We start from the raw sequence: 26,155 nt of genomic DNA on the forward strand, positions 1-26,155 counted from the left end.
CCCTACTGAACGAAAAGTGGTCTAGCCCGACCGTTCAAGTCAGTGTAATCGACTATGTTCTGAAATTCCGGGAAAGGCTGCATAAAGTATGCGCCTTGGCAAAAGAAAACCTTAAAGACTCCCAGGAAAAAATGAGCCAGTGGTATAACCCGAGAGCGAGAGAACAAGAGTTTCACATAGGCGACTAGGTTTTGGTCCTATTCCCTGTAGTTACCCACCCCCTTCAGGTTTCAAGGACCATATAAGAAAATAGACTCGCTGAATTACGTGATTGAAACCCCCGACCGGCGAAAGCCGACCCAGTTAGTTCACGTGAACATGATGAAACGGTACCATGAAATCACCCCCGCGTTGGTCGGTGCGGCCATGAAAACCGATGAGGTAGAGGGGGATGGTAAGGAGGGACCAGAGCGGTTTGAAAAGATAGGTATAGTCCCCACCAGATTGGAGAACTCTATCGTATTGGCAAGCCTTGCGGATAAAGTTAGCCACTTAAAGCCTGAACAGTGGGAGCAGGTAATACAGCTCATTAACCGGCATGCAGACTTATGTCCAGATGTTCCCCGAAGGTGTAGTGGGACGAAACTTGATGTGATAGTTACCTCAACCCAACCTATAAAACAGGCCCCTTATCGGATGAATTCTGAAAAGAGCCAGCTAGTAGAAAAGGAGATTGAACATATGATAGCTGCTGGGATAATCCACGAATCCTCTTCCACGTGGGCTTCTCCTTGCGTGGTTGTCCCAAAACCGGATGGTACCATAAGATTCTGTACCGATTACCGGAAGGTCAACGCGGTCACCCAGACAGATGCTTACCCTATCCCCCGGGTGGATGATTGCATTGAACAAGTGGGGAAGGCGAGGTACATCACAAAAATTGACTTGTTAAAGGGGTACTGGTGCGTTCCTTTAACGGACAGGGCTCGAGAGATTTCAGCCTTTGTCACCCCGTCCGGGTTGTACGAGTACAACGTTATGCCGTTTGGGATGAAAAATGCACCAGGGACATTTCAGCGGATGATAGACGCTGTGATAAAGGGGTTAACCCACACCAAGGCTTATCTTGACGACGTGGTAGTTTGGAATGACACCTGGGGGGAGCACCTGGAGGCTGTAGAAAATCTGTTTACCCAAATGTCGGCAGCCCACCTTACAGTAAACCTCGCAAAGAGTGAATTTGGTCATGCCACGATCACCTATTTGGGGTATGTGGTGGGAGAAGGGCAGCTGGCTCCTGTGCAGGCGAAGGTCCGGGCTATTTCTGAGGTCCCTGTACCCTACAATAAAAGGGCCCTGAGGAGGTTTCTGGGCATGGTGGGATACTATCGGAAATTCTGTAAAAATTTCACAGACATTGCGCTCCCCCTTACAAAACTCCTACGGAAGGAGGAAAAATTTGAGTGGGGTCATACTTGTCAGAATGCCTTTGAAAAGTTAAAAGCTATATTGTGCCATCGCCCTGTGTTAAAAGCACCCGATTTGTTAGCCCCTTTCTCCTTGGTGACGGACGCTAGTGATGAGGCGGCAGGAGCAGTCCTCTTACAGCAAGCCGGGGATGGAGTGGAGCACCCGGTAGCATATTTCTCTCAGAAGTTCAATATACACCAGAGGAATTACTCTACCGTGGAAAAGGAATTGTTGGCACTTGTGTTGGCGATACAACATTTCGAAGTGTACATTTGTCCAGCGCAAAAACCCCTAGTGGTCTATACCGATCACAACCCGTTGGTATTCCTGGCCAATATGAAAAATAAAAACAGGAGGTTATTGAGCTGGAGTCTGATGCTGCAAGAATTCGATATTAAGATACAGCACATTAAGGGGAGTGATAATGTGCTAGCGGATTGTTTATCTAGATGCTGATTTAAATGTATAACTGTAGGGCTCTGTAGTTAAAAGAAAAGCTTTTGTATTGTGTTAGATTCTAAAATCCTGTAAGACTCTGTACCACTCCGTTTTAACCGCTGGTAAAAACATTTTTTTAAGAGGGGAGGTGTTATGATCCCAGCCCCCTCCTTCCTGAGAATCGCAAGATCGCTATTAATTTGGGTCTGGGACCCAGGAAATGAGAGAGAATCCTCAGAAAGACAAAGCAATGGATTTTGACCATTGTTACTTGGAGACACCTTTGTGGATTGCAACTCTATGCTACGTGCCAGCTATCAGGGCTACATGGACACCCTCGGGCAATGTGGGGTGGGGATTGTATCACTCTACCTTGATTGACATCTAAAACTCTGCAAGTCAAGATAAAAAGGGGCTACAGGAGGCAGTCCCCTAGCGACGCACCAGAAGGAGACACCATTGCTCATCGCTCCCGTGATAACGGGAAGCTATTCGGAAGCCACGTGTGGTTCGTTTCCCCTAGCCTGGGGAACGAGTGGCTGATAATACCGAAAAGGACTTCGAACTGACAACGGGGAACCCACGTTCCCGATTCAACGATTTGAGTCCAAAAGGCTGGCAAGTTTATTTTCTCACCAAAAATCTCTCTCTCTCCAACACGTGAAACCCAGCGGTCCCCAAAAGGCAAAAAGCCTGCATGAACTCGAGAGACTTTGATATTTCCATCGAACAATATTTTTACCCCTAGACAAATGATAGAGCTACTTCTTATTGTTGATTATTACTATACCCGCGCTTTAGATTGAGTATTGATGACGTATATTATCTGAATGTTTGTATTAACCTTACTTTTGTGCCCCTTTATAAATAAAAACATTTAAAAATAGTACCATCAGACTTCAGCGGACCTCTCTATCTTTGCTGGTAAGTGACCCAGTTACGGGGTTCGTAACAGAGGTTACGGAGTACCTGGAGGCATATGACAAGATAGACAGAACTCAGCATGGTTTCCTTAAAGGAAAATCCTGCCTGACAAACCTATTGCAATTTTTTGAGGAAATTACAAGTAGGCTAGACAAGGGAGATGCAGTGGATGTTGTGTATTTGGATCTTCAGAAGGCCTTTGACAAGGTGCCACACATGAGGCTGCTAAACAAGATAAGAGCCTATGGAATTACGGGAAAGTTACATACGTGGATAGAGCATTGGCTGATTGGCAGGAAACAGAGAGTGGGAATAAAGGGATCTCATTCTGGTTGGCTGCCGGTTACCAGTGGTGTTCCACAGGGGTCCTTGATGGGGCTGCTTCTTTTTACATTGTATATCAATGATTAGGATTATGGAATAGATGGATTTGTGGCTAAGTTTGCTGATGATACAAAGATAAGTGGAGGGGCCGGTAGTGCTGAGGAAACAGAGTGTCTGCAGAGAGACTTGGATAAATTGGGAGAATGGACAAAGAAGTGGCAAATGAAATACAATGTTGGAAAGTGTACGGTCATGCACTTTGGTAGAAGAAATAAACGGGAAGACTATTATTTAAATGGGGAGAGAATTCAAAGTTCTGAGATGCAACGGGATTTGGGAGTCCTTGTGCAGGATACCCTTAAGGTTAACCTCCAGGTTGAGTTGGTGGTGAAGAAGGCGAATGCAATGTTGGCATTCATTTCTAGAGGAATAGAGTATAGGAGCAGGGATGGGATGTTGAGGCTCTATAAGGCACTGGTAAGAGTTCACTTGGAGTACTGTGTGCAGTTTTGGGCTCCTTATTTAAGAAAGGATGTGCTGACATTGGAGAGGGTTCAGAGAAGATTCACTAGAATGATTATGGGAATGAGAGGGTTAACATATGAGGAATGTTTGACTGCTCTTGGACTGTACTCCTTGGAGTTTAGAAGAATGAGGGGGGACCTCATAGAAACATTTCGGATGTTGAAAGGCATGGACAGAGTGGATGTGGCAAAGTTGTTTCCCGTGGTGGGGGGGTCTAGTGTGACAGGGCATGAGTTAAGGATTGAACGGCGCCCATTCAGAACAGAGATGCGAAGAAATATTTTTAGCCGGAGGGTGGTGAATCTGTGAAATTTGTTGCCACAGGCGGTAGTGGAGGTCAAGTCATTGAATGTATTTAAGGTAGAGATTGATAGGTATCTGAGTAGCCAGGGCATCAAAGGTTATGGTGAGAAGGCGGGGGAATGGGACTAAAGGGGAGATTGGATCAGCTCATGATGAAATGGTGGAGCAGATTCGATGGGCCGAATGGCTGACTTCTGCTCCTTTGTCTTATGGTCTTATGGAGTGCAAGGACAGAAGCAGTGAAGCCTGTCAACAAGTACCTTGAGGAGATACTTAAAATTCTCCAGAACATGATAGACAATGAAAACAAGAGCAGTGAAACAAGAAGTGACGCAAGGCAGCTGTACAACCGCATGTTGAGTTACGATTTTCTGATTTTGCTAGGATTTTGGAATAAAGTACTCATTCACTTTGACCATATTCAAAAGAGGCTGCAGGATCCTAGCATGAACTTCCACGATGCTGCTCTGGATTTGAAAGCCCTCCAAGATCATTCTTATGATGAAAGAGAAGTGTTGGTCAGTGAGTCACTCGAAGAAGGAGTGACTGTCAAGAATGGAATATTTGAAGTTGAAAGACTTCAGAGATGGAACATCTGAATGGCTGATGAGAACTTGAGAGACGCTGGGTTAACAGCTAAGGAGGAAATGGAAAGAATCATGAAGGGAACACTTGACCATCTTCACAGAGAAATGGATGAAAGGTTCGCTCGTTTGCACGACACTGATGCCAAGTTTGGGTTCCTTCTCGATGTCGAGGGACTGTGTTATGGTGCCAACAGTAACGACCTAAAGCAGAAGTGCTAAAATTTGGGTGAATTGTACAGCTCTGATGTTGATGGACAGCAGCTATATGAAGAAATCTTGGATTGCAGAATGTTGCTATCAAGGCAGTCAACATGAAAATATCAAGACCTGAAGAGCTTTTTGAAATTATTGTTCAGTATGGAGATGAGAGTGTCTTCCCCAGTCTTCGCATTGCTATTCAGATAATGCTAACCATCGCAGTTTCCATCTCCAGCTGTGAGAGATCATTCAGCAAGTTAAAACCAATACTTTCATATTTGAGAGCCTCCATGGGTCAAGGCAGACTCTGTGATCTTACTCTGCTGAGTGTAGAAAGAAAAGGAACTGAAAAAACTGACTTTGATCACATCATAGACCAATTTGCATCAGTGAAAACAAGGAAGGTGCAGTTATAATTTTCATGTAGTGCCACAATTTGTTAATTAAAAGATTAACGAGCTTGACTTGTAGTTTTGAGCTGATATTATGGAGAAGTTGTCTAAAAGATGGGCGTCAGATGTTTGGACAGGGGCGTAATTTCAGTTCAATATGTACAAACAAGCTGGATGAACTCAGCAGGTCGGACAGCATCCGTTGAAATGAGTAGTCAATGTTTCGGGCCAAGACCCTTCGTCAGGACTGACTAATTTCAGTAATTTTAGTGCTTGCTATAGGTGCTATTTTCCATTGATATGCCCCTGCCTCCACCATCAACCCTAGTGCGCTCAGGCAACAGCTGACCCAAGAAAGATGCTGACCATGGCAAGTTGCAGGACTCACAAAACATATTCACACTAGTTGACTTTTTTTTTTAATAAACATACTGATTTGCATGGTTATCTTGACTAAACCCCACCTTGTTTCCTGTAAAAAAAGCTTTTCCCTTTGCTTAGTTCCTTTGTCTCTGCCACATGATCACAGGATGAGGTTTTCCTTTCCAGGACATCAGATATGTCATTATTCAAAGAATGGGGTTTCCCTTCCTTCAACATTGATGCTGTCTCACTCCCAGTTGCTTTATTTCTTTAAAATTTGCCTTCACCCCATTGTCCAGTCATTGATAGAGTCCCTCGTCCTTAGCCCATGAGCCTCCACACCCAATACGTTCACAACTTCACCTGTGAGTCTGTCAGGTTTATCTGATGTTCCCAGTGCGGCCTCCTCTGCATCAGTGAGACCTGATGTAGATTGAGAGGCCTGTTTGTCAAGCTCATTTGCCCTGTCTGCAAAAATCAGAATTTCCCGGTGGCCAACCATTTCAAATCTACTCCTCATTCCCATTGCGACATATCAGTTGATTGTTCTACTAACATGGTGAGGTCACTCTCAGGTTGGACAAGCAAACCCTCAAATTCAATTTGGGTAGCCTCCAACCTGTATGGTATGAACAGTGACTTTAACTTCAACAACCTTCCCTTTTCATCCACCCCCGTCCCCATTCTGTCTCCCCTTTCATCCCTGCACTTCTCCTCCACTGCCTATCATCTCTCTCTGGTGCCTCTTTTCCTTCCCTTTCTTCCATGGTCCTCTCTCCTCTCCTATCTGATTCTTTCTTTTCGGCCCTTTGCATCTTCCACCTCCCAGCTTCTCACTTCATCACCCTCCCCTACCCACTCACCTTCACCCTCACCTGGCTTCACCTATCACCTGCTTGTGGTTGTGCCCACCAGGGAAAAGGCATTTCTGGGTGGGGTGTTGTGTAATGAACAAAATTTGATCAGGGAGTTCAAGGTAAAAGAATGCTTAGGAGACATTGATCAGAATAGGGCAGAAATCACCTGCAGTTTGAGAGGGGGAAGCTACAGTCTGATGCATCAGTATTAGTGTAGTGAAAGGAAGTATAGGGGCATGAAAGAAGAACTCACTAAGGCTATGTCCACACTAGACTGGATCATTTTGAAAACGCCGGTTTTGGGTAAAAACGTTTGAAAATATCTCTATCCACACTGAAACGGAGATTTCGGCAAATCTCCTCCTACTATGCATGTGCAGGACACATCTACCGAAAACAAGCGACAAGTGTGGTGTTGAATCTCGCCATGAAAGAGTTCGTGCACGTTTGTTCAGGTACAGACTAGAAAAACTTAAATGATGGACGGCTGTTGGCTCTTGCGCAGGAGGACTTAAAACAAAAAAAAAACAAATACGGAGGCAACCAACAGGGAGTTCAAGGACAGTATGACCCAGATGACAATGAACATTGAAAAACTGACTAACTCTGTTGCATTAATAAAGCACCTTGTTAAATGCATAAAACATGTCTGCATCAGTATTATGTCTGCAGTATATGTCTGCATCAGCATCTGCATCTTGTATTACCATACAATGTTACATTAGGTTGTTACACATCTATTGTCAGAGAAGTACTTGCATAAATAGGTAAACCACCTTCATACAAACAAGCACTGAAAACAGGGCAAACTGAGTATACTTATTTATTCAGTAAGTTATGGATCAAAGTATTTGGTGAGTACATTTCTAATTCTTCTGGCTTCAGTCTCGTTGCCATCTGTTCTGAAATTGTGAGGTTGCGTTCAAGAAACCAATGAAATAGCGCACTGCCACCAGCATCTGTTCCGGCATATTCATGACAGCGTTTTTAGATTTCTCCGGTTACCCCATCCACACTGCTCTGGCTAATCCGATGTTTTCAAAATTACACACCCTGGAGAGCGTTTTAGAAAAGCTGTTTTCGGGGGACTAAAACACCGTTTTAGTGTGGACGGAGGATCAAAACGAAGAGAAAAAGCTTCGGTTATGGATTATCCGGTGTAGTGTGGACGTAGCCTAAATTTTATTGTACTGTGACACTAGCAGGGATGATGGCAGAACAGCAATGGCTGGAGTTGATCATCTTGGCAGCTCCAGGGTGGAGGAACAACATCTGGGTAGTCTCCAAACTGATGGCAGGAAAATTGATTTCTCCTACCAGTTAAAAAAATATCCTGCTCCCATTTCTTGTATTCCTCTCTCTGGCCTTCCTCCTCTATAGTTACATAAATGTGATCTTGTGGCGACCCACTTCCCAGCGCACTCGAACCGGCTCACAAAGTGGCATGCGCCGGCACAGAGGCCGGTTCCAAAGGGGGCACCAAGTCTGCTTCACCAGCAAGGGGAAAAGTCCGCACAAAGTATTCCCGCCCAGGGAGGGCGGGATCAGGAAGGCTTTAAAGCGAGGCCGCGAAGTTTGAATAAACCTCTTTTGCAACTGCAGCTCACCGACTCCGTGTCGTTATTGCAGCACTGCGTGTAGCACACCGCTACAATTGTTGACCCCGACGGCCCAAACGATATTTGGGCCGAAGATGAACGACGCCGCATCTGTTCATGCAGTTTCGTTAAAACTGCCAAGCTTCTGGACGCTGCGACCTCACCTATGGTTCCAGAAAGCAGAAGTCCAATTCCACATTCGGCAGATGACCTCGGATTCCACACGTTACTACTACGTGGTGAGCTCCCTCGACCAGGAAACAGCGGCCCAGGTTGAGGAGTTCATACAGTCGCCCCCAGAGGACGGCAAATACACAGAATTCAAAGCCTTGCTCATAAGGACTTTCGGACTCTCACAGCGCGAGCGAGCTGCCCGCTTTCTGCACCTGGATGGGTTGGGAGACAGGCCACCATCGGCTTTGATGAATGAGATGCTGTCCCTGGCCGGAGGTCACAAGCCCTGCCTCATGTTTGAGCAGGCATTCCTGGAGCAGCTGCCCGAGGACATACACCTGCTGTGTCCGACGCGGATTTCAGCGACCCCTGGAAGGTAGCGGCCTGGGCGGACGTGCTGTGGAAAGCCAAGAAGGAGAGTGGGGCGTCCATCGCACAGATCACCAAGCCACGCTCCCAGCAGCAGACCAGACCAGGCCCAGCCGCAGAGCCCACTAACCCCAGAGGCAGGGGTGAGGAGGCCAATGAACAATGGTGCTTCTACCACTAGCGGTGGGGCGCAGAAGCCCGCTGCTGTAGCCCGCCCTGCAAATTCCCGGGAAACGCCAGGGCCAGCAGCCGCTGATGGCTACAGCGGCTGGCCATCGGGATAGCCTCCTGTATGTGTGGGACAAGCGGTCGGGACGCCGCTTTTTGGTCGACACCGGTGCCGAGATCAGCGTCTTACCTCCGACGAGTTACGACACCCGCAACAGAGAACCGGGTCCCACCCTGAGGGCTGCGAACGGCAGCACAGTAAGGACCTACGGCATCCGTACAGTGCGGCTACAGTTCGGCTCCAGCCGGTTCACGTGGGACTTCACACTGGCCGCCGTAGCCCAACCGCTCCTGGGCGCAGATTTTTTTGCGGGCTCACAGCCTACTGGTCGATCTGCAAGGGAAGAGACTGGTCCACGCCGAGACCTTTCAAACGTTCTCCCTGGGTGAAGCCCAGTTGCCGGCCCCACACCTAGACTTCACCATGCTGTCCGACAACGACTTCACCAGAGTCCTGGCGGATTTCCCATTGGTTCTGGCACCGCAGTTCACGGCAGCCATGCCCAGACATCCCGATGTACAGCACCACATCCCGACACAGGGACCACCCCTCCACGCCCGTGCTCGAAGACTTCCCCCGAACAAGCTCCGACTGGCGAAGGAGGAGTTCAAGAGGATGGAGGAATTGGGGATCATACGGCGGTCCAACAGCCCATGGGCCTCCCCCCTGCACATGGTTCCCAAAGCAACAGGGGGCTGGAGACCATGCGGTGACTACCGCAGGCTGAACGAGGCTACAACACCGGACCGCTACCCCGTGCCGCACATTCAGGACTTTGCAGCAAACCTGCACGGCGCACGGATCTTCTCCAAGGTAGACCTCGTCCGGGGATACCATCAAATCCCGATGCATCCGGACGACGTCCCCAAAATGGCACTCATCACCCCTTTCGGCCTTTTCGAGTTCCTCCGCATGCCGTTCAGCCTAAAGAATGCCGCACAGACATTTCAGCGGTTAATGGACGCGGTGGGACTCGACCTGGACTTCGCTTTTATCTATTTGGACGACATCCTCATAGCCAGCAGCAGTCGTCAGGAGCATCTGTCCCACCTCCATCAACTCTGCGCCCGACTGAGTGAATACGGCCTGACAATCAACCCGGCCAAATGCCAGTTCGGGCTCGACACCATTGACTGCCTGGGCCACAGGATTACTAAAGACGGGGCAACCCCTCTGCCCACTAAGGTAGACGCAGTCCGCCATTTCCCCGGACGCAACACAATCAAAGGCCTTCAGGAATTTGTGGGTATGGTGAATTTCTACCACCGCTTCCTCCCTTCAGCTGTCCAAATCATGCGCCCCCTGTTCACCCTGATGTCAGGTAAGGGCAAGGACATTAGCTGGGATGAGGAGTCCGCCTCCGCTTTCATTAAAACCAAAGAAGCCTTAGCAAACGCCGCGATGCTAGTGCACCCCAGAACGGACGTCCCTACCGCCCTCACAGTGGACGCATCCAACACGGCAGTCGGTGGGGTGTTGGAACAACTCATCGAGGGTCGCTGGCAACCCCTGGCGTTCTTCAGCAAGCACCTACGACCACCCAAGCTCAAATACAGTGCTTTTGACCGGGAACTGTTGGCGCTATACCTGGCAATCCGGCATTTCAGGTACTTCTTGGAAGGTAGGCCCTTCACCGCGTTCACGGACCACAAACCGCTTACCTTTGCTTTCACGAAGGCATCCGACCCCTGGTCGTCCCGCCAGCAGCGATATCTGTCCTACATCTCCGAATACAAGACGGATGTCCGGCATGTCTCGGGAAAGGACAATGTTGTGGCGGACGCCCTCCTCTGCCCTAACATCCTAGCCCTGTCCCAGGGGGTAGACTATGAAGCACTGGCGGAGGCGCAGCAGGCAGACGAGGAGATCCCTAGTTACAGAACCGCAGTCTCCGGTTTGCAGCTCCAGGACCTCCCCGTAGGCCCAGGTGAGAGGACCCTACTCTGTGACGTCACCATCGGCCAGCCCCGCCCGGTCGTTCCGGCAGCCTGGCAGCGGCACGTTTTCCACTCCATTCACAACTTAGCGCACCCGTCCATCAGGACAACCATCCGGATGATCTCCAACAGGTTCGTTTGGCACGGACTCTGCAAGCAGGTCAGTGAATGGGCCAAAACGTGCATGCACTGCCGAACAGCCAAGGTGCAGCGGCACACCAAAACCCTGCCGCAGCAGTTCCACCCCACCCACCGGCGTTTCGACCACGTTCATGTGAATATCGTGGGCCCCCTGCCAGTGTCGCGAGGAGCGCGGCACCTCCTCACTATCGTGGACCGGTTCACAAGATGGCCAGAGGCGGTCCCGCTCACCGACACCACCTCCGAATCCTGCGCCCGGGCACTGATCGCCACCTGGGTATCTTGCTTTGGTGTACCGGCCCACATTACCTCCGACAGAGGCGCCCAGTTCACCTCCAGCCTGTGGTCAGCTATGGCCAGCCTTTTGGGGACACAGCTGCACCACACAACTGCCTACCACCCACAGTTGAACGGACTGGTGGAGCGTTTCCACCGTCACCTAAAGTCGGTTCTCATGGCCCGCCTCAAAGGGCCTAACTGGGTGGACAAGCTTCCCTGGGTCCTGCTCGGAATCCGCACGGCGCCCAAAGAAGATCTGCACACCTTGTCGGCTGAGTTGGTGTACAGCGCACCCCTGGTCGTCCCAGGAGAGTTCATACCAGCCCCAAGGGGGCAAGAGGAAGAACCTGCAGCAGTCGTGGGCAGACTACGCGAGAGGCTCGGTAACCTGGCTCCCATACCCACTTCACAGCATGGGCAGAACCCAACCTGCGTACACAAAGACCTGCAAAACTGTAAGTTCGCTTTTGTACGACGAGGCGGATATCGGGCACCACTACAGTGGCCCTACGAGGGGCCGTTTACGGTGATCAAAAACAACGGGTCCACATTCGTACTGGACATTGGGGGGAAAGAGGAGGTTTTCACGGTGGACCGACTCAAACCGGCCCATGGGGACTTGGCGCAGCTGGTCGAGATTCCGGCACCGTGGCGCAGAGGCAGACCTCCCAAACAGAGTCCGACCCAGACTGTGGACATTGGGGGGTGTATCGCCAGTTCTGGCGGGGGGGGGGGGGGTGTTATGTGGCGACCCACTTCCCAGCGCCCTCAAACCGGCTCACAGAGTGGCGTGCGCCGGCATTGAGGCCGATTCCAAAGAGGGCGCCAAGTCTGCTTCACCAGCAAGGGGAAAAGTCCACGCGCGGGACGGGACTGTGAATACGCTAGTATTCCCACTTGGGGAGGGCGGGATCAGGAAGGCTTTAAAGTGAGGCCGCGAAGTTTGAATAAATCTCTTTTGCAACTGCAGCTCACCGACTCCATGTCGTAATGCTGAGAGTGTAGCACACTGCTACAATCTCAGCATTCATTTCGAGACGACTAGAGGTAACTATAATGCTTTATAAGGCATTGCTCAGGATGCACATGGAGTATTGTGAGTAGTTTTGGGCCTTTATTTAAGAAAGGAGGTGCTGGCATTGGAGAGATTCCAAAGGATGTTCACAAGAATGATTCAGGGTTAACATATTAGGACATGGCTCTGGTGCATGTTGGTGCTTCGAGGAATGTGGGGAGGGGGGTGGTCCGGGTGAATTTCAAATACTGAAATGCCTGGATAGAGTGGATGCAGAGAGGACTTTTCCTATAGTGGCATCCAGGACCAGACCTCAGAACAGAGGGTAGCCCATTTAGAACAGAGATTAGGAGGATATCTCTCCATGTCTTATGGTCTTATGGTTATGCTACATGATCGTGACTGATCCACGTAGTTCCAAGCTCCCGGCCCATTCCCCTAACCCTCAGTTCCTTGCTTCCTTACATCTCCACCTCAAATATACCCAGCCAGCTGGCTGTCCCATCCTTGGGGGCAGAGAATCCCAGAAATTGTACACAAACAGAATTCCAGAAATTTCCACACATCTCCATTTGAAATGAGCGGCCCCTTATTTAGCAGCAATGGACCCCTGGAGAGAGATACCCGTCAAGATGCTGAATTCTGGTCTTAGACTCCCGCCATGGGGAGCATCCTCTCCGCATCCACTCTATCAAGGCCTTTCAGTTTTCAATAAGGTCACCTCACATTCTTCTGAATTCTAGTGAGTACAAGCCCAGTGCAGTCAAACGTTCTTTAGCGATACAATAGAAATGAAATACTATATCAGCAAGATATGGGAACGGATCGACTGAAAAAATGTTACTTACTTCTGTAAAGTGCTGGAAGAACTCAGCAGGTCAGGCAGCATCAATAGAGAGGAATTAACAGTTGACCTTTGGAGCTGAGACCCTTCCTCTGCTTAGATGTTTTCTGATTTGCTAAGTTCCCCCAGAACTCTGTGTGTTTTGCTCTGCATTTCCAGCATCTGCGGAATCTCTTGTGTTTTCTATCTGCATTTGTAAAGGTGATTATCTTGACATTTGACATCTATTGATATTGAGTACATGCGGTTACTTTGCTATGTTAAAGTAGCTGCGAAGTGTTCGACAGGCAAAAAGTGACTGGTTTTAAACCACAGGACCGGTGATTCCCAACGTATTACCCAGAAGCCTCCGCGCTTCAGTGTTCGCAATCGGTAACCAGGCGAACAGATACGCATGCGTAAGGATCACAGACAATTGCTGGATATCACGCATGCGCTCAGTCTACGAGCGGCACAGAAGAGTCGGTTGCAGGTAGGACCAGTTCTCCGTGCAGGGGGTAAGTCACATTGGCGTTCGAACAGCGACAGAAAGGCAATTTCTGTGATCTCTAGTCACACTGTGGTCCTGCAGCCCACGATGGCGCCCGTCCTTTCCCTCTCTCTCAGGCCCCGGGGCGCTTTTTGCTGATGAGCGAAGGTGCTGGCGCCATTTCTGCGGCGCATGCGCATCGCTGCCCGACAGAGAGGTTTCTCCTTCATTCTACCGGCCTCCGCGTCGCGCACAACTTCGCTATCACCCTTCTGCTTTCCGCAGGGATCGCTCCCGACTCCCTTGTCCATTCGTCCCTCCTGGCACTTGTCCTTTCAAGTGGATCAGGTGCTACACCTCCTCCCTCAGCACATTCAAACAGGCCTTCCAGGTGAGTCTGTTGGGATTATAGACTGTATCCGGTGCTCCTGGTGTGGTCTCCTTTATATCGGTGAGACCCAACGTAGATTGGGAGACCGCTTTGCCAAGAACCTACCCGCCAGCTTGTCTGGCCAGTGGCCACCTATTTTAATTCCACTTCCCATTCCTATTCCGATGTATCTATCCATACAGTATAATTTCCTGGACTATCCCTACTCCCTTTATTGAATAAGTGAACAACATCTGCAACCCTCCAATCTGGAACCTCTCCCGTCCCCATTGATAATGCAAAGATCATTGCCAGAAGCTCAGCAATCTCCTCCCTCGCCTCCCACAGTAGCCTGGGGTACATCCCGCCTGGTCCCGGTGACTTATCCAACTTGATGCTTTCCAAAAGCTCCAGCACATCCTCTTTTATTATCTACATGTTCAAGCTTTTCTGTCCACTGCAAGTCATCTCTGCAATCACCAAGATCCTTTTCCATACTGACTACTGAAACAAAGTACTCAATAAGTACCTCCGCTATCTCCGCCGGTTCCATGCACACTTTTCCACAGTCACGCTTGATTGTTCCTATTTTCTCACATCTTATCCTCTTGCTCTTCTTTTTGTGAAGAAAAGAATCGCGCTCTCCTGTGGTCTTGGACTCCCCCACCACAGGATGCATCCTTACCACATCATTCCTATCGAGACCATTCGAGATTCGGTAGGTTCTCAGTGAGGTGCCACTCATCCTTCTGAACTCCAGTGAGTGGAGTCCCAGGGCCATTAAATGCTCCCCATATGACAAGACTTCCATACCCAGAATCATTTTTGTGAAGCTCCTTTGAGCCCTCTCTAATGTCAGCACACCTTTCTTAGATATGGGGCTGAAAACTGTTTCCAATACTCCAAGTGAGGCCTTGTCATTTCTTCGTAAAGCCTCAGCAATGAGTCCTTGCATTATGTTCTCATCCTCTCAAAATGAACGCTAACATTGCATTGGCCTTCCTCATCAACGACTTAAGCTGCAAATCAACCTTTAGGAAACCTTGCATGAGTATTCAGAAGTCTCTGAAATTTTTGAAACTTCTCTCCAGTTGGAAAATCATCTGCGCTTTTATTTCTTCTACCAAAGTCCATAACCATGCTCTTCCTGAAATTCAGTCCTTCATCCATTGATGTCTTCTGTAAATCTTTCTACAGATAAGAAACAGCAAAAATAATTTGTGTCCAGGAATTTCAAACACATCAACACGTCAGGTTTGGCATCTCTGTCTGGATATTTAAGAAGTGACCAGATATTCCCTTTGTGACACCAGTATGTCAGTTGTTGATCCTTGGAGATGAGGAAGTATCTTATCCCAGCTGGAAGAGAGCTTTGTGTCTGAAATGAAGTTTTCTGCTGTCATTTAGTGAAACCCCACTGGAATTGGGGTGCTGAGAACACAACAGCATTTGTTCATTGGAGATCAGTTCTTTAGCTGCATTGATTATGCAACGGATTCACTACGTCTGAAATCTGACTTGATGAATAGACAGAATTGTCAGAGAACTGTAGGAAGGGATTCACTCGGTCATCTGACCTAGTGGCACACCAATCAGTTCACGCTGGGGAGAGGCCTTTCATCTGCTCAGACTGGGAAGGGATTCACTTGGTCATCTGAAATGAAGGTCCATCTGCGAATTCACACTGGGGAGAGGCCATTCACCTGTTCAGTCTGTGGGAAGGGGTTTATTCGGTCATCTAATCTGAAGGTACATCAGCGAGTTCACACTGGAGAGAGGCCATTCATCTGTTCTGAATGTGGGAAGGGATTCACTCAATCATCTGACCTACTGGTACACCACCGAGTCCACACTGGGGAGAGGCCGTTCACCTGTGCAGGCTGTGGGAAGGGATTCACTCGGTCATCCAACCTACGGAGACACCAACGAGTTCACGCTGGCATGATGCCGTTCACCTGCTCTGATTGTGGGAAGGGGTTCACTCGGTCATCTAACCTGCTGAAACACCAGTCAGTTCACAATGGGGAATGCCCATTCACATGCTCCCATTGTGGGAAGGGATTCACTCAGTCATCTAAACTACTGGCACACCAGGAAGTTCACACTGGGGAGAGGCAATTCACCTGCTCAGACTGTGGGAAGGGGTTTACTCACTCATCTAAACTCAAGATACATCTGCGAGTTCACACTGGGGAGAGGCCATTCATCTGCTCAGACTGTGGGAAAAGGTTTTCTCGGTCATCCAACCTACTGAGACACCAGCGAGTTCACACTGGGGAAATGCCATTCACTTGCTCTGATTGTGGGAAGGGGTTCACTCGGTCATCTGATTTACTGACACACAAGTCAATTCACACAGGGGCAAAGCCATTCACCTGTTCAGACTGTGGAAAGGGATTCACTCGGTCATCTGACCTTGTGGCACACCAATCAGTTCACGCTGGGGAGAGGCCATTCATCTGCTCAGACTGTGGGAAGGGATTCACTCGGTCATCTGAAATGAAGGTCCATCAGCGAATTCACACTGGGGAGAGGCCGTTCACCTGCTCAGTCTGTGGGAAGGGGTTTATTCGGTCATCTAATCTGAAGGTACATCAGCGAGTTCACACCGGAGAGAGGTTGTTCACCTGTTCCGTCTGTGGGAAGGGATTCAGTCAATCATCTGACTTACTGGTACACTACCGAGTTCACACTGGGGAGAGGCCGTTCACCTGTGCAGACTGTGGGAGGAAATTCACTCGGTCATCCAACCTACAGGCGCACCGACGAGTTCACGCAGGGAAAAAAGATTGATTAAGATGCCGGCTGGATATTTAACCTTCACAGTTACTGAATCCAGAGTTAAGGTCAAAAGTGACTGTTTTGAACATTCTAATCATTGCTGCTATTCATCAAACATGTTTAAGTTGTTGGCTAGGCGGTCAAAATAGTTACATTATTGTTTGTGCTGAAGAAGGATCTCACCACGAAATATCAATTATTTTCTCTTTCTAATAGATGCTGCCTGCCCTGCTGAGTTCCTCCAGCTTTTTGTGTGTTTTACAATAAGTTGCAAGCTTTGACTAATTAAGAGTGTGTAGTGAAATCTCCCCCATCCACTGTTGAGAAACCTCACTGCGTCGGCCTCAGATGGACTGGGCCCACATCCCTCTCCTGTGAGAAACCTCTGTTAACTGTGGATGGACTGGAAACCCCACCCTCCCCTGAGAGAAGCCTTCCCCGATGGCCATGGGAACCACTAGCCTCCAGGCTGAGAAACCTCCCCCATCAGCCCTGGATGTGCTGGGACCACCCCCTCCACTGTGGGAAACATCTCCTATCGGCCATGGTTGGGCTATTTCCACGCCCCTCCTCCTTTGTGGAAGTGGGAAGAGGCCAAAACACTGCCCCATTGATGGTCTCATCCCCGTCTCTCCTGGACTGAAAGTCTTATCCCTAGCCTTTGCTGGACTCATCCCCAATTTCTACCAGACTGAAGGTCTGATCTGATCTGACTCACAAGTGAGTTCACACTGGGTAGAGACCGTACACCTGCTCCAACTGTTGGAAGGGATTCACCTGGTCATCCAGCATACAGAGACACCTGCGAGTTCTCATTGGAATCAGAATCAAGTTTATTATCACCAGCATGTGTTGTGAAATTTGTTAACTTAGCAGCAGTTCAATACAATATATAAAAAAAATAAGTGAAACAATTACAGTATATGTTTATTGAATTGATAAAAACCATGTAAAAATAGAAATATATTTAAAAAAAAGTGAGGTTGTGTTCACAGGTTCAATGTCCATTTAGGAATCAGATGGCAGAGAGGAAGAAGCTATTCCTATCTACTACCTGATGGTAACAGTGAGAAAAGAGCATGCCCTGGGTGCTGGAGGTCCATAATAATGGACACTACCTTTCTGATACACCGCTCCCTGAAGATGTTCTGGGTACTTTGTAGGCTGGTACCCAAGATGAAGCCGACTAAATTTACGACCCTTTGCAGCTTCTTTTGGTCCTGTGCAGTAGCCCCTCTCCATACCAGACAGTGATGCAGCCTGTGTGAATGCTCTCCAGAGTACAACTAGAAGATTCTTAGTGTCTTTGTTGACATGCCAAATCTCTTCAAGCTCCTAATGAAGTATTGTCACTGTCTTGTCTTCTTTATAACTGCATTGATATGTTGGGACCAGGTTAGGTCCTCAGAGATCTGACACCTAGGAACTTGAAGCTGCTCACTCTCTCCACTTCTGATCCCTCTGAGGATTGGTATGTGTTCCTTCATCTTACCCTTCCTGAAGTCCACAATCAGCTCTTTCGTCTTACTGACGTTGAGTGCCAGATTGTTGCTGAAGCACCACTCCCTAGTTGGCATATCGCACTCCTGTATGCCCTCTCGTCATCACCTGAGATCCTACCAACAATGGTTGTATCATCAATAAATTTATAGATAGCATTTGAGCTATGCCTAGCCACACAGTCATGTGTATATAGAGAGAGTAGATCAGTGGGCTAAGCACACACCCCTGAGGTGCACCAGTGTTAGTCATCAGTAAGGAGGATATGTTATCACCAATCTGGACAGATTGTGGTCTTCCGGTTAGGAAGTTGAGGATCCAAATGCAATGGGAGGTTACGAGGCCCAGGTTCTGTAACTTCTCAATCAGGATTGTGGGAATGATGGTATTAAATGCTGAGCTATAGTCAATTAACAGCATCCTGATGTAGGTGTTTGTATTGTCCAGGTGGTTTAAGGCCGTTGACTTATTGTGGCAATAGGCGAATTGCAATGGGTCTAGGTCCTTGCTGAGGCAGGAGTTCAGTCTAGTCATGACCAACCTCTCAAAGCGTTTCATCACTGTAGGTGTGAGTCCTACTGGGTGATAGTCATTAAGGCAGCTCACATTATTCTTCATGTATGATTGTTGCCTTTTTGAAGCAAGTGGGAACTTCCACCCGTAGCAGTGAGAGGTTGAAAATGGAGACCTGTTCTCTATGAGAAGGGATTCGCTCAATTTTCTTAACAGTATTGGTACACAAGTCAGTTACTGCCTAGACCCATGAATGGCCATCATGGCCAGGCCCAGGAGCAAGCCCACCAGGAGATTCTCCTCATGCCCCACCCCCTTCCGAACTGGGTGCCTGTATATCAGGAGCATGGGACTGAAGTGCAGCCAGAACCTCAGCAGCAGCCCCCTGAGAAACTCTAAGGGTGGTTGAAACTTTACATTCCATGTATGTGTCATACACTGACTCCTCTCGCCCACAGAATGGACATGAGGATGGGGTGTCAGTTAACCTGCTTAAAACCTGTTGTATGGTATTGACCGATGCAACAACTTCACCCCACAATGAATCCTTTCCCACACTCAGAATAGGTGAACCCTCCAGTGTGAACTTTCTGGCATCTCTGTAAGCTGGATGACCAAGTGAACCTCTTTCCACAGTCTGAGCAGGTGAACGTTCTCTCCCCAGTGTGAACTGACTGACTCATTGAGGATTCTGCAGACGTTCTGAGTGAGTGAATAAATGACTATCGCCTGGTGGGCAGATGGGCATGGAACACATGAAGCCTTTCTCCCAGCTACACTGGACCCTTTCCAGTTCGCTTATTGCTCAAATCGATCCACTGATGATGCAATAGTCTCTGCCTTTCACTCTGTCCTGACACACCAGGAAAATGGGGTCTCATATGCCAGGCTGCAGTTTATAGACTTCAGTTTGGCATTCAACGCCATCATACCCAAGAAACTGGTGGGGAAACTGTCCTCACTGGGTCTCAAAGCCTTCCTCTGCAACTGTATACTGGACTTCTTAACAGTAAGGCCACATTCAGTATTTGTGGACAGCAACAGCTCTCATTCCATTACTCTGAGCACTGGTGCTCCCTAAGGCTGTCTGCTCAGCCTGCTGCTGTTCACACTGCTGACATGACTGTGTTTCAGGATCCAGTCAAACCATGCCATCAAGTTTGCGGATGTAACAACAGTGTTCTTATCAAGAACAACGGCGAGACAGAGTATATAGAGGAAGTGGAGTGGCTGGTGGATTGGTGTGAGGAGCACAACCTAAGTCTGAACGTGTAGAAAACAAAGGAAGTCATTGTGGACTTCAGGCAGGTGAGACGAACCATCCCCCCTCTGCAAATACATGGCTCCTCTGCAGAGAGTGTTAAGTGCACGGAGTTCCTGGGAGTTCACATCATGGATGACCTCACCTGGATACTTAATATCACCTCCCTGAACAAGAAGGCACAGTAGCATCACCACTTCCTAAGAAGATTGAGAAACAATGGTTCTTCCCCCTCCCCCCCACCCTTAACTGTATTTTACAGGAACACCATTGAGAGCTTCCTGACAAGTTGCATCTCCATCTGGTATGGGAGCAGCTGAACATCGGAACTGCAGTTGCTACAAAGGACTGTGAGATCAGTTGAGAGGATCATAGGGGTCTCCCTACCTTCCATTGGAGATATTTATCAGAAGTGCTCCATACACAGGGCCCTTAGTATTATTAAGGGTCCCACCCACCCATCCATCCAGCATCCTCTTTGACTTTCAACCATCAGACAAAAAACTATGATGTATGAAAACAAGAATGGTCAAGATGAGAATCTCCAGTCTCCTAACTCCAGAGACTTTTGAAGTGTTACTGATTAATCTGTAGTGTATCTTACAATATTTAATATTAATGCACTTTAGTTTGTTATTTATCTGTGGATTTTATCCTCAGTTTCATAAGTTATTGTGTGTTATGTGCTTTACACCCTGGTTCGAAGAAACATTGTCTCATTTCTATATACATTACATATGTTATAAACAGATAAAGAGATAAATGAAATAAACTTCACTTGACTTGATTTGAATCTCTTCCCATTCATGGAACAAGTGATCGGACTCTCACTGTCGTTAATTTTCTGATGTATCTTAAGGTTGGATGACTGTGTAGACCCTATCTCAAAGCAGAGCAGGTGAAGTCACTGCTGTGTTTGTGGATTGGCTGAATATGAAAATCCCGATCCACATTAGGAGAACGAGATGTCAGATGTGGTGAATCTCTCACACAATTAGTAAAGTTGAAGAACTGATCTCCAGCGAACAAATGCTGGTGTGTTCACAATGCTGCAATTCTAGTGGATTTCACTGAGTTACAACAGAAAACTTCATTTCAGACACAAAGCACGTTTCCAACTTGAACGAGATACTCTTTCATGTCCAAGAATCAACAACGAATATATTGATAGCACAAAAGAAATACCTGGTCAGAAACAGTAAAACTGATATACTGTTGTATTTGAGATTCCCCTTCACAAACTCTTTGTAACATACAAACATAGGAAGCCTACAGCAGGCCTTTCAGCCCACAAAGCTGTGCCGACCATGTACTTACTATAGAAATTACCTAGAGTTACCCATAGCTCTTCATTTTTCTGAGCTCCATGTACCTGTTCGGGAGTCTCCTAAAAGACCCTATCGTATCCGCTTCCACCACTGTCGCCGGCAGCGCATTCCACACGCTCACCACTCTCTGTAAAAGAACTTACCCCTGACATCTCTTCTGTATTTACTTCCAAGCACCTTAAAACTATGCCCTCTCATGCTAGCCATTTCAGCCGTGGGAAAAAGCCTCTGACTATCCACACGATCAATGCCTCTCATCATCTTATACACCTCTAACAGGTCACCTCTCATCCTCTGCTGCTCCAAGGAGAAAAGGGCGATTTCATGCAACCTATTCTCATAAGGCATGCTCCCCAATCCAGGCAACATCCTTGTAAATCTCCTCTGCACCCTTTCTATAGTTTCCATATGCTTCCTGTAGTGAGGTAACCAGAACTGAGCACAGTACTCCAAGTGGGGTCTGACCAGGGTCCTATACAGCTATAACATTACCTCTCGGCTCTTAAACTCAATATCATGGTTCATGAAGGCCAATACACCGTATGCCTTTTTAACCACAGAGTCAACCTGCGCAGCAGCTTTGAATATCCTATGGACTCGGACCCCAAGATCCCTCTAATTGTCCACACTGCCAAGAGTCTTAACAGTAAAACTGTATTCTGCCATCATATTTGACCTACCAGAATGAACCACCTCACACTTATCTGGGTTGAACTCCATCTACCACTTCTCAGCCCAGTTCTGCATCCTATCAATGTCCTGCTGTAAACTCTGACAGCCCTCCATACAATCCACAACACCCACAACCTTTGTGTCATCAGCAAATTTACTAACCCATCCTTTCACTTCCTCATCCAGGTCATTTGAAGAGAAGAGGTCCGAGAACAGATCCCTGAGGCACACCACTGGTCACCAACTTCCATGCAGAATATGATCTGTCTACAACCACTTTGCTCTCTGTGGGCAAGCCAATTCTGAATCCACAAAGCAAGGTCTCCTTGGATCCCATGCCTCCTTACTTTCTCAATAAGCCTCGCATAGGGTACCTTATCAAATGCCATATACACTACATCTACTGCTCTACCTTCAATGTGTTTTGTCACATCCTCAATTCAATCAGGCTCGTAAGGCATGATTTGCCTTTGACAAAGCCATGCTGACTATTACTAATCATATGCCTCTCCAAATGTTCATAAATTCTGCCTTTGAGGATCTTTTCCATCAACTTAACAACCGCTGAAGTAAGACTCACTGATCTATAATTTCCTGGGCTATCTCTACTCCCTTTCTTGAATAAGGGAACATCTGCAACCCTCCAATCCTGCGGAACCTTGCCCGTTCCCATTGATGATGCAAAGATCATTGCCAGAGGCTCAGCCATCTCCCTCACTTCCCACATCTTGTCCGGTCCTGGAGACTTATCCAACTTGATGCTTTCCAAAAGCTCCAGCACATCCTCTTAATATCTACATGCTCAAGCTTTTCAATCGCTGTAAGTCATCCCTACAATGGCCATGATCCTTTTCCATTGTGTATACTGAAGCAAAGTATTCATTAAGTACCTCTGTTATCTCCTCTGGTTCCATACACACTTTTCCACTGTCACACTTGATTGGTCCTATTCTTTTACATGTTATCCTCTTGCTCTTCACATACTTGTAGAACACCTTTGGGGTTTTCCTTAATCCTGTTCGCTAAGGCCTTCTCATGGCCCTTTCTGGTTCTCCTAATTTCATTCTTTCGCTCCTTCCTGCTAGCCTTATAATCTTCTAGATCTCTATCATTACCTAGTTTTTTGAACCTTTCATATGCTTCTTGACTAGAATTTCAACAGCCTTTGTACACCATGGTTCCTGTACCCTACCATCCTTTCCCCATCTCATTGGAACGTACCTATGCCAAAAACCACATTTCCCAATCATTTTTAATCTTATAGAAGGGCTCTGAGCGTAGCTTCATAATTATATTGTAGAGTTTTGATATTAGGATTAGTTAGATTAGTTTTTCTTGCATAATTTCTTTTTTCTTTTTCTCTTCTGTTTTTTAAAAATATATATTATGATATACCTAGGTTTGCCTTGTTTATATGTTACTTGTATCGTCCATGGTTTGGGAAGACTCATTTATATTGTAACTTTTGCTTATGTATTCGTTCATGTTCAGTTGAAATGTGTATGTTTGTAATCCCATTATCTATGTATCAATCTTATTATGTTGATATTAATAATAAAAGATTGAAAAAGAAACAAAAACCACATTTATCACATTTCTGCTGTACATTTCCCTGAGAACGTCTCTTCCCAATTTTTGCTTCCAAGTTCCTGTCTGATAGATAGATAGATGGATAGATACTTTATTCATCCCCATGGGGAAATTCAACTTTTTTTCCAATGTCCCATACACTTGTTGTAGCAAAACTAATTACATACAATACTTAACTCAGTAAAAAATATGATATGCATCTAAATCGCTATCTCAAAAAGCATTAATAATAGCTTTTAAAAAGTTCTTAAGTCCTGGCAGTTGAATTGTAAAGCCTAATGGCATTGGGGAGTATTGACCTCTTCATCCTGTCTGAGGAGCATTGCATCGATAGTAACCTGTCGCTGAAACTGCTTCTCTGTCTCTGGATGGTGCTATGTAGAGGATGTTCAGAGTTTTCCATAATTGACCGTAGCCTACTCAGCGCCCTTCGCTCAGCTACCGATGTTAAACTCTCCAGTACTTTGCCCACGACAGAGCCCGCCTTCCTTACCAGCTTATTAAGACGTGAGGCGTCCCTCTTCTTAATGCTTCCTCCCCAACACGCCACCACAAAGAAGAGGGCGCTCTCCACAACTGACCTATAGAACATCTTCAGCATCTCACTACAGACATTGAATGACGCCAACCTTCTAAGGAAGTACAGTCGACTCTGTGCCTTCCTGCACAAGGCATCTGTGTTGGCAGTCCAGTCTAGCTTCTCGTCTAACTGTACTCCCTTAACCTGCTCCACACATTCTCCATTAATGATCACTGGCTCCATATGAGGCCTAGATCTCCTAAAGTCCACCACCATCTCCTTGGTCTTGGTGATATTGAGACGCAGGTAGTTTGAATTGCACCATATCACAAAGTCCTGTATCAGTTTCCTATACTCCTCCTGCTGTCCATTCCTGACACACCCCACTATGGCCGTGTTATCAGTGAACTTCTGCACATGGCAGGACTCCCGAGTTATATTGGAAGTCTGATGTGTACAGGGTGAACAGGACCGGAGAGAGTACGGTTCCCTGCGGCGCTCCTGTGCTGCTGACCACCGTGTCAGACCTACAGTCTCCCAACTGCACATACTGAGGTCTATCTGTCAAGTAGTCCACTATCCAATCCACTATGTGAGAGTCTACTCCCATCTCCGTTAGTTTGTGCCTTAAGATCTTGGGCTGGATGGTGTTAAAGGCACTAGAGAAGTCAAGGAATGTAATCCTCACAGCACAACTGACCCCATCTAGGTGAGAGAGTGATTTGTGCAGCAAATACGTGATAGCATCCTCCACTCCCACCTTCTCCTTATACGCAAACTGAAGAGGATCCTGGGCGTGCCTGGTTTGTGGCCTCAGATTCTGTATTATCAGCCGCTCCATGGTCTGGAGCTTCATATTTCCCCTTAATCCAATTAAACACTTTACTACCTTGTCTGTTCTTCCTAAACATGCATAACAAACTCCCATCTCACCTAAACCCCGTGCTCCGTGGAGATGCCAATTAATATTGGGGAAATTAATTCCAGAATCTAACCATCTCCACCCCACCCAAAACCCTTGCTCTAAGGAGATTCCAGTCAATAATAGGACAGTTAAAATTACCCATCACAACAACCCTATGATTATTGCACCGTTCCAGAATCTGCCTCCCTATCTGCTCCTCGATATCCTTGTTACTATTGGGTGGTCTATAAAAAACACCCAGTAGAGTTTTTGTCCCCTTGCTGTTCCTAACTTCCACCAACAGAGACTCCGTAGACAATCCTTCCATGACTTCCTCCTTTTCTGCAGCCATGACACTATCTCTGATCAGCAGTGCTACCTCTTTTGCCTCCCTCTCTGTCCTTTCTGAAACATCTAAAGCTTGGCACTCTTAAGTAGCCATTCCTGCCCCTGAGCCATCCAAGTCTCTGTAATAGCCACAACATCATAGCTCCCAAGTACTGATCTACGCTCTTAAGTTCATTTGCTTTGTTCATGATATTTCAAATATAATGTTTCAAAAAAGACAGGGAGGCAAAAGAGGTCAGTTTGCATTGCTAAACAGGGATATTGTCATGGCTAGGAGAGATGGTCTATTGAGTCATTGTGGGTAGAAGTCAGAAACAGGAAGGGGCCAATAACTTGTGTTTTTATAGACATCCCAGTAGTTACTGAGACATCAAGGAGTAGATAGGGAGGCAGATTCTGGAACGGTGCAATAATCATAGGGTTGTTGTGATGGGTAATTTTAACTGTCCTATTATTGACTGGAATCTCCTTAGAGCAAGGGTTTTGGGTGGGGTGGAGATGGTTAGGTGTGTTCAGAAGGTTTCCTGACGCAATATGTAGATAAGCCAACTAGAGGAGAGGTTGAAATTGATCAGGTATTGAGAAATGAACCTGGTCAGGTGTCAGATCTCTCAGTGGGAGAGCCTTTTTGGAGGTAATGATCACAGTTCTATCTCCTTTGCCATAGTGCTGGAGGGGGATAGAAGCAGATAATTTGGGAAAACATTTAAATGGGATTGGGGAGAATTATGATGCTATTAAGCAGGAACTTGGGAGCATAAATTGGCAGCAGATGTTCTTAGGGAAACGCATGGCAGAAGTGTGGCAAATGTTCAGGGGATATTTGCATGGGGTTCTGCATAGGTACGTTCCATTGAGACGGAAATGATGGTAGGGTACAGGAACCATGGTGTACAAAGGCTGTAGAAAATCTAGTTAAGAAGAAGAGAAAAGATTATGAAAAGTTCAAGAAACTAGGTACTGTTAGAGCTCTAGAAAATTACAAAGTTGCC

General features: G+C 47.2%; 1 protein-coding gene across 1 annotated transcript; it reads left to right on the forward strand.

Annotated features, from left to right (window-relative positions):
- Positions 1-15,201: 15,201 nt before the first annotated feature.
- LOC140716747 (uncharacterized) lies at positions 15,202-21,991 on the forward strand. The gene has a single exon (XM_073029554.1). The coding sequence runs from the start codon at positions 15,406-15,408 to the stop codon at positions 16,537-16,539; it is 1,134 nt and encodes a 377-aa protein (XP_072885655.1). The 5' UTR covers positions 15,202-15,405; the 3' UTR covers positions 16,540-21,991.
- Positions 21,992-26,155: the final 4,164 nt, after the last annotated feature.

The sequence above is a fragment of the Hemitrygon akajei genome, chromosome 26 (assembly GCF_048418815.1).
Source record: "Hemitrygon akajei chromosome 26, sHemAka1.3, whole genome shotgun sequence".
NCBI classification, from domain to species: domain Eukaryota; kingdom Metazoa; phylum Chordata; class Chondrichthyes; order Myliobatiformes; family Dasyatidae; genus Hemitrygon; species Hemitrygon akajei.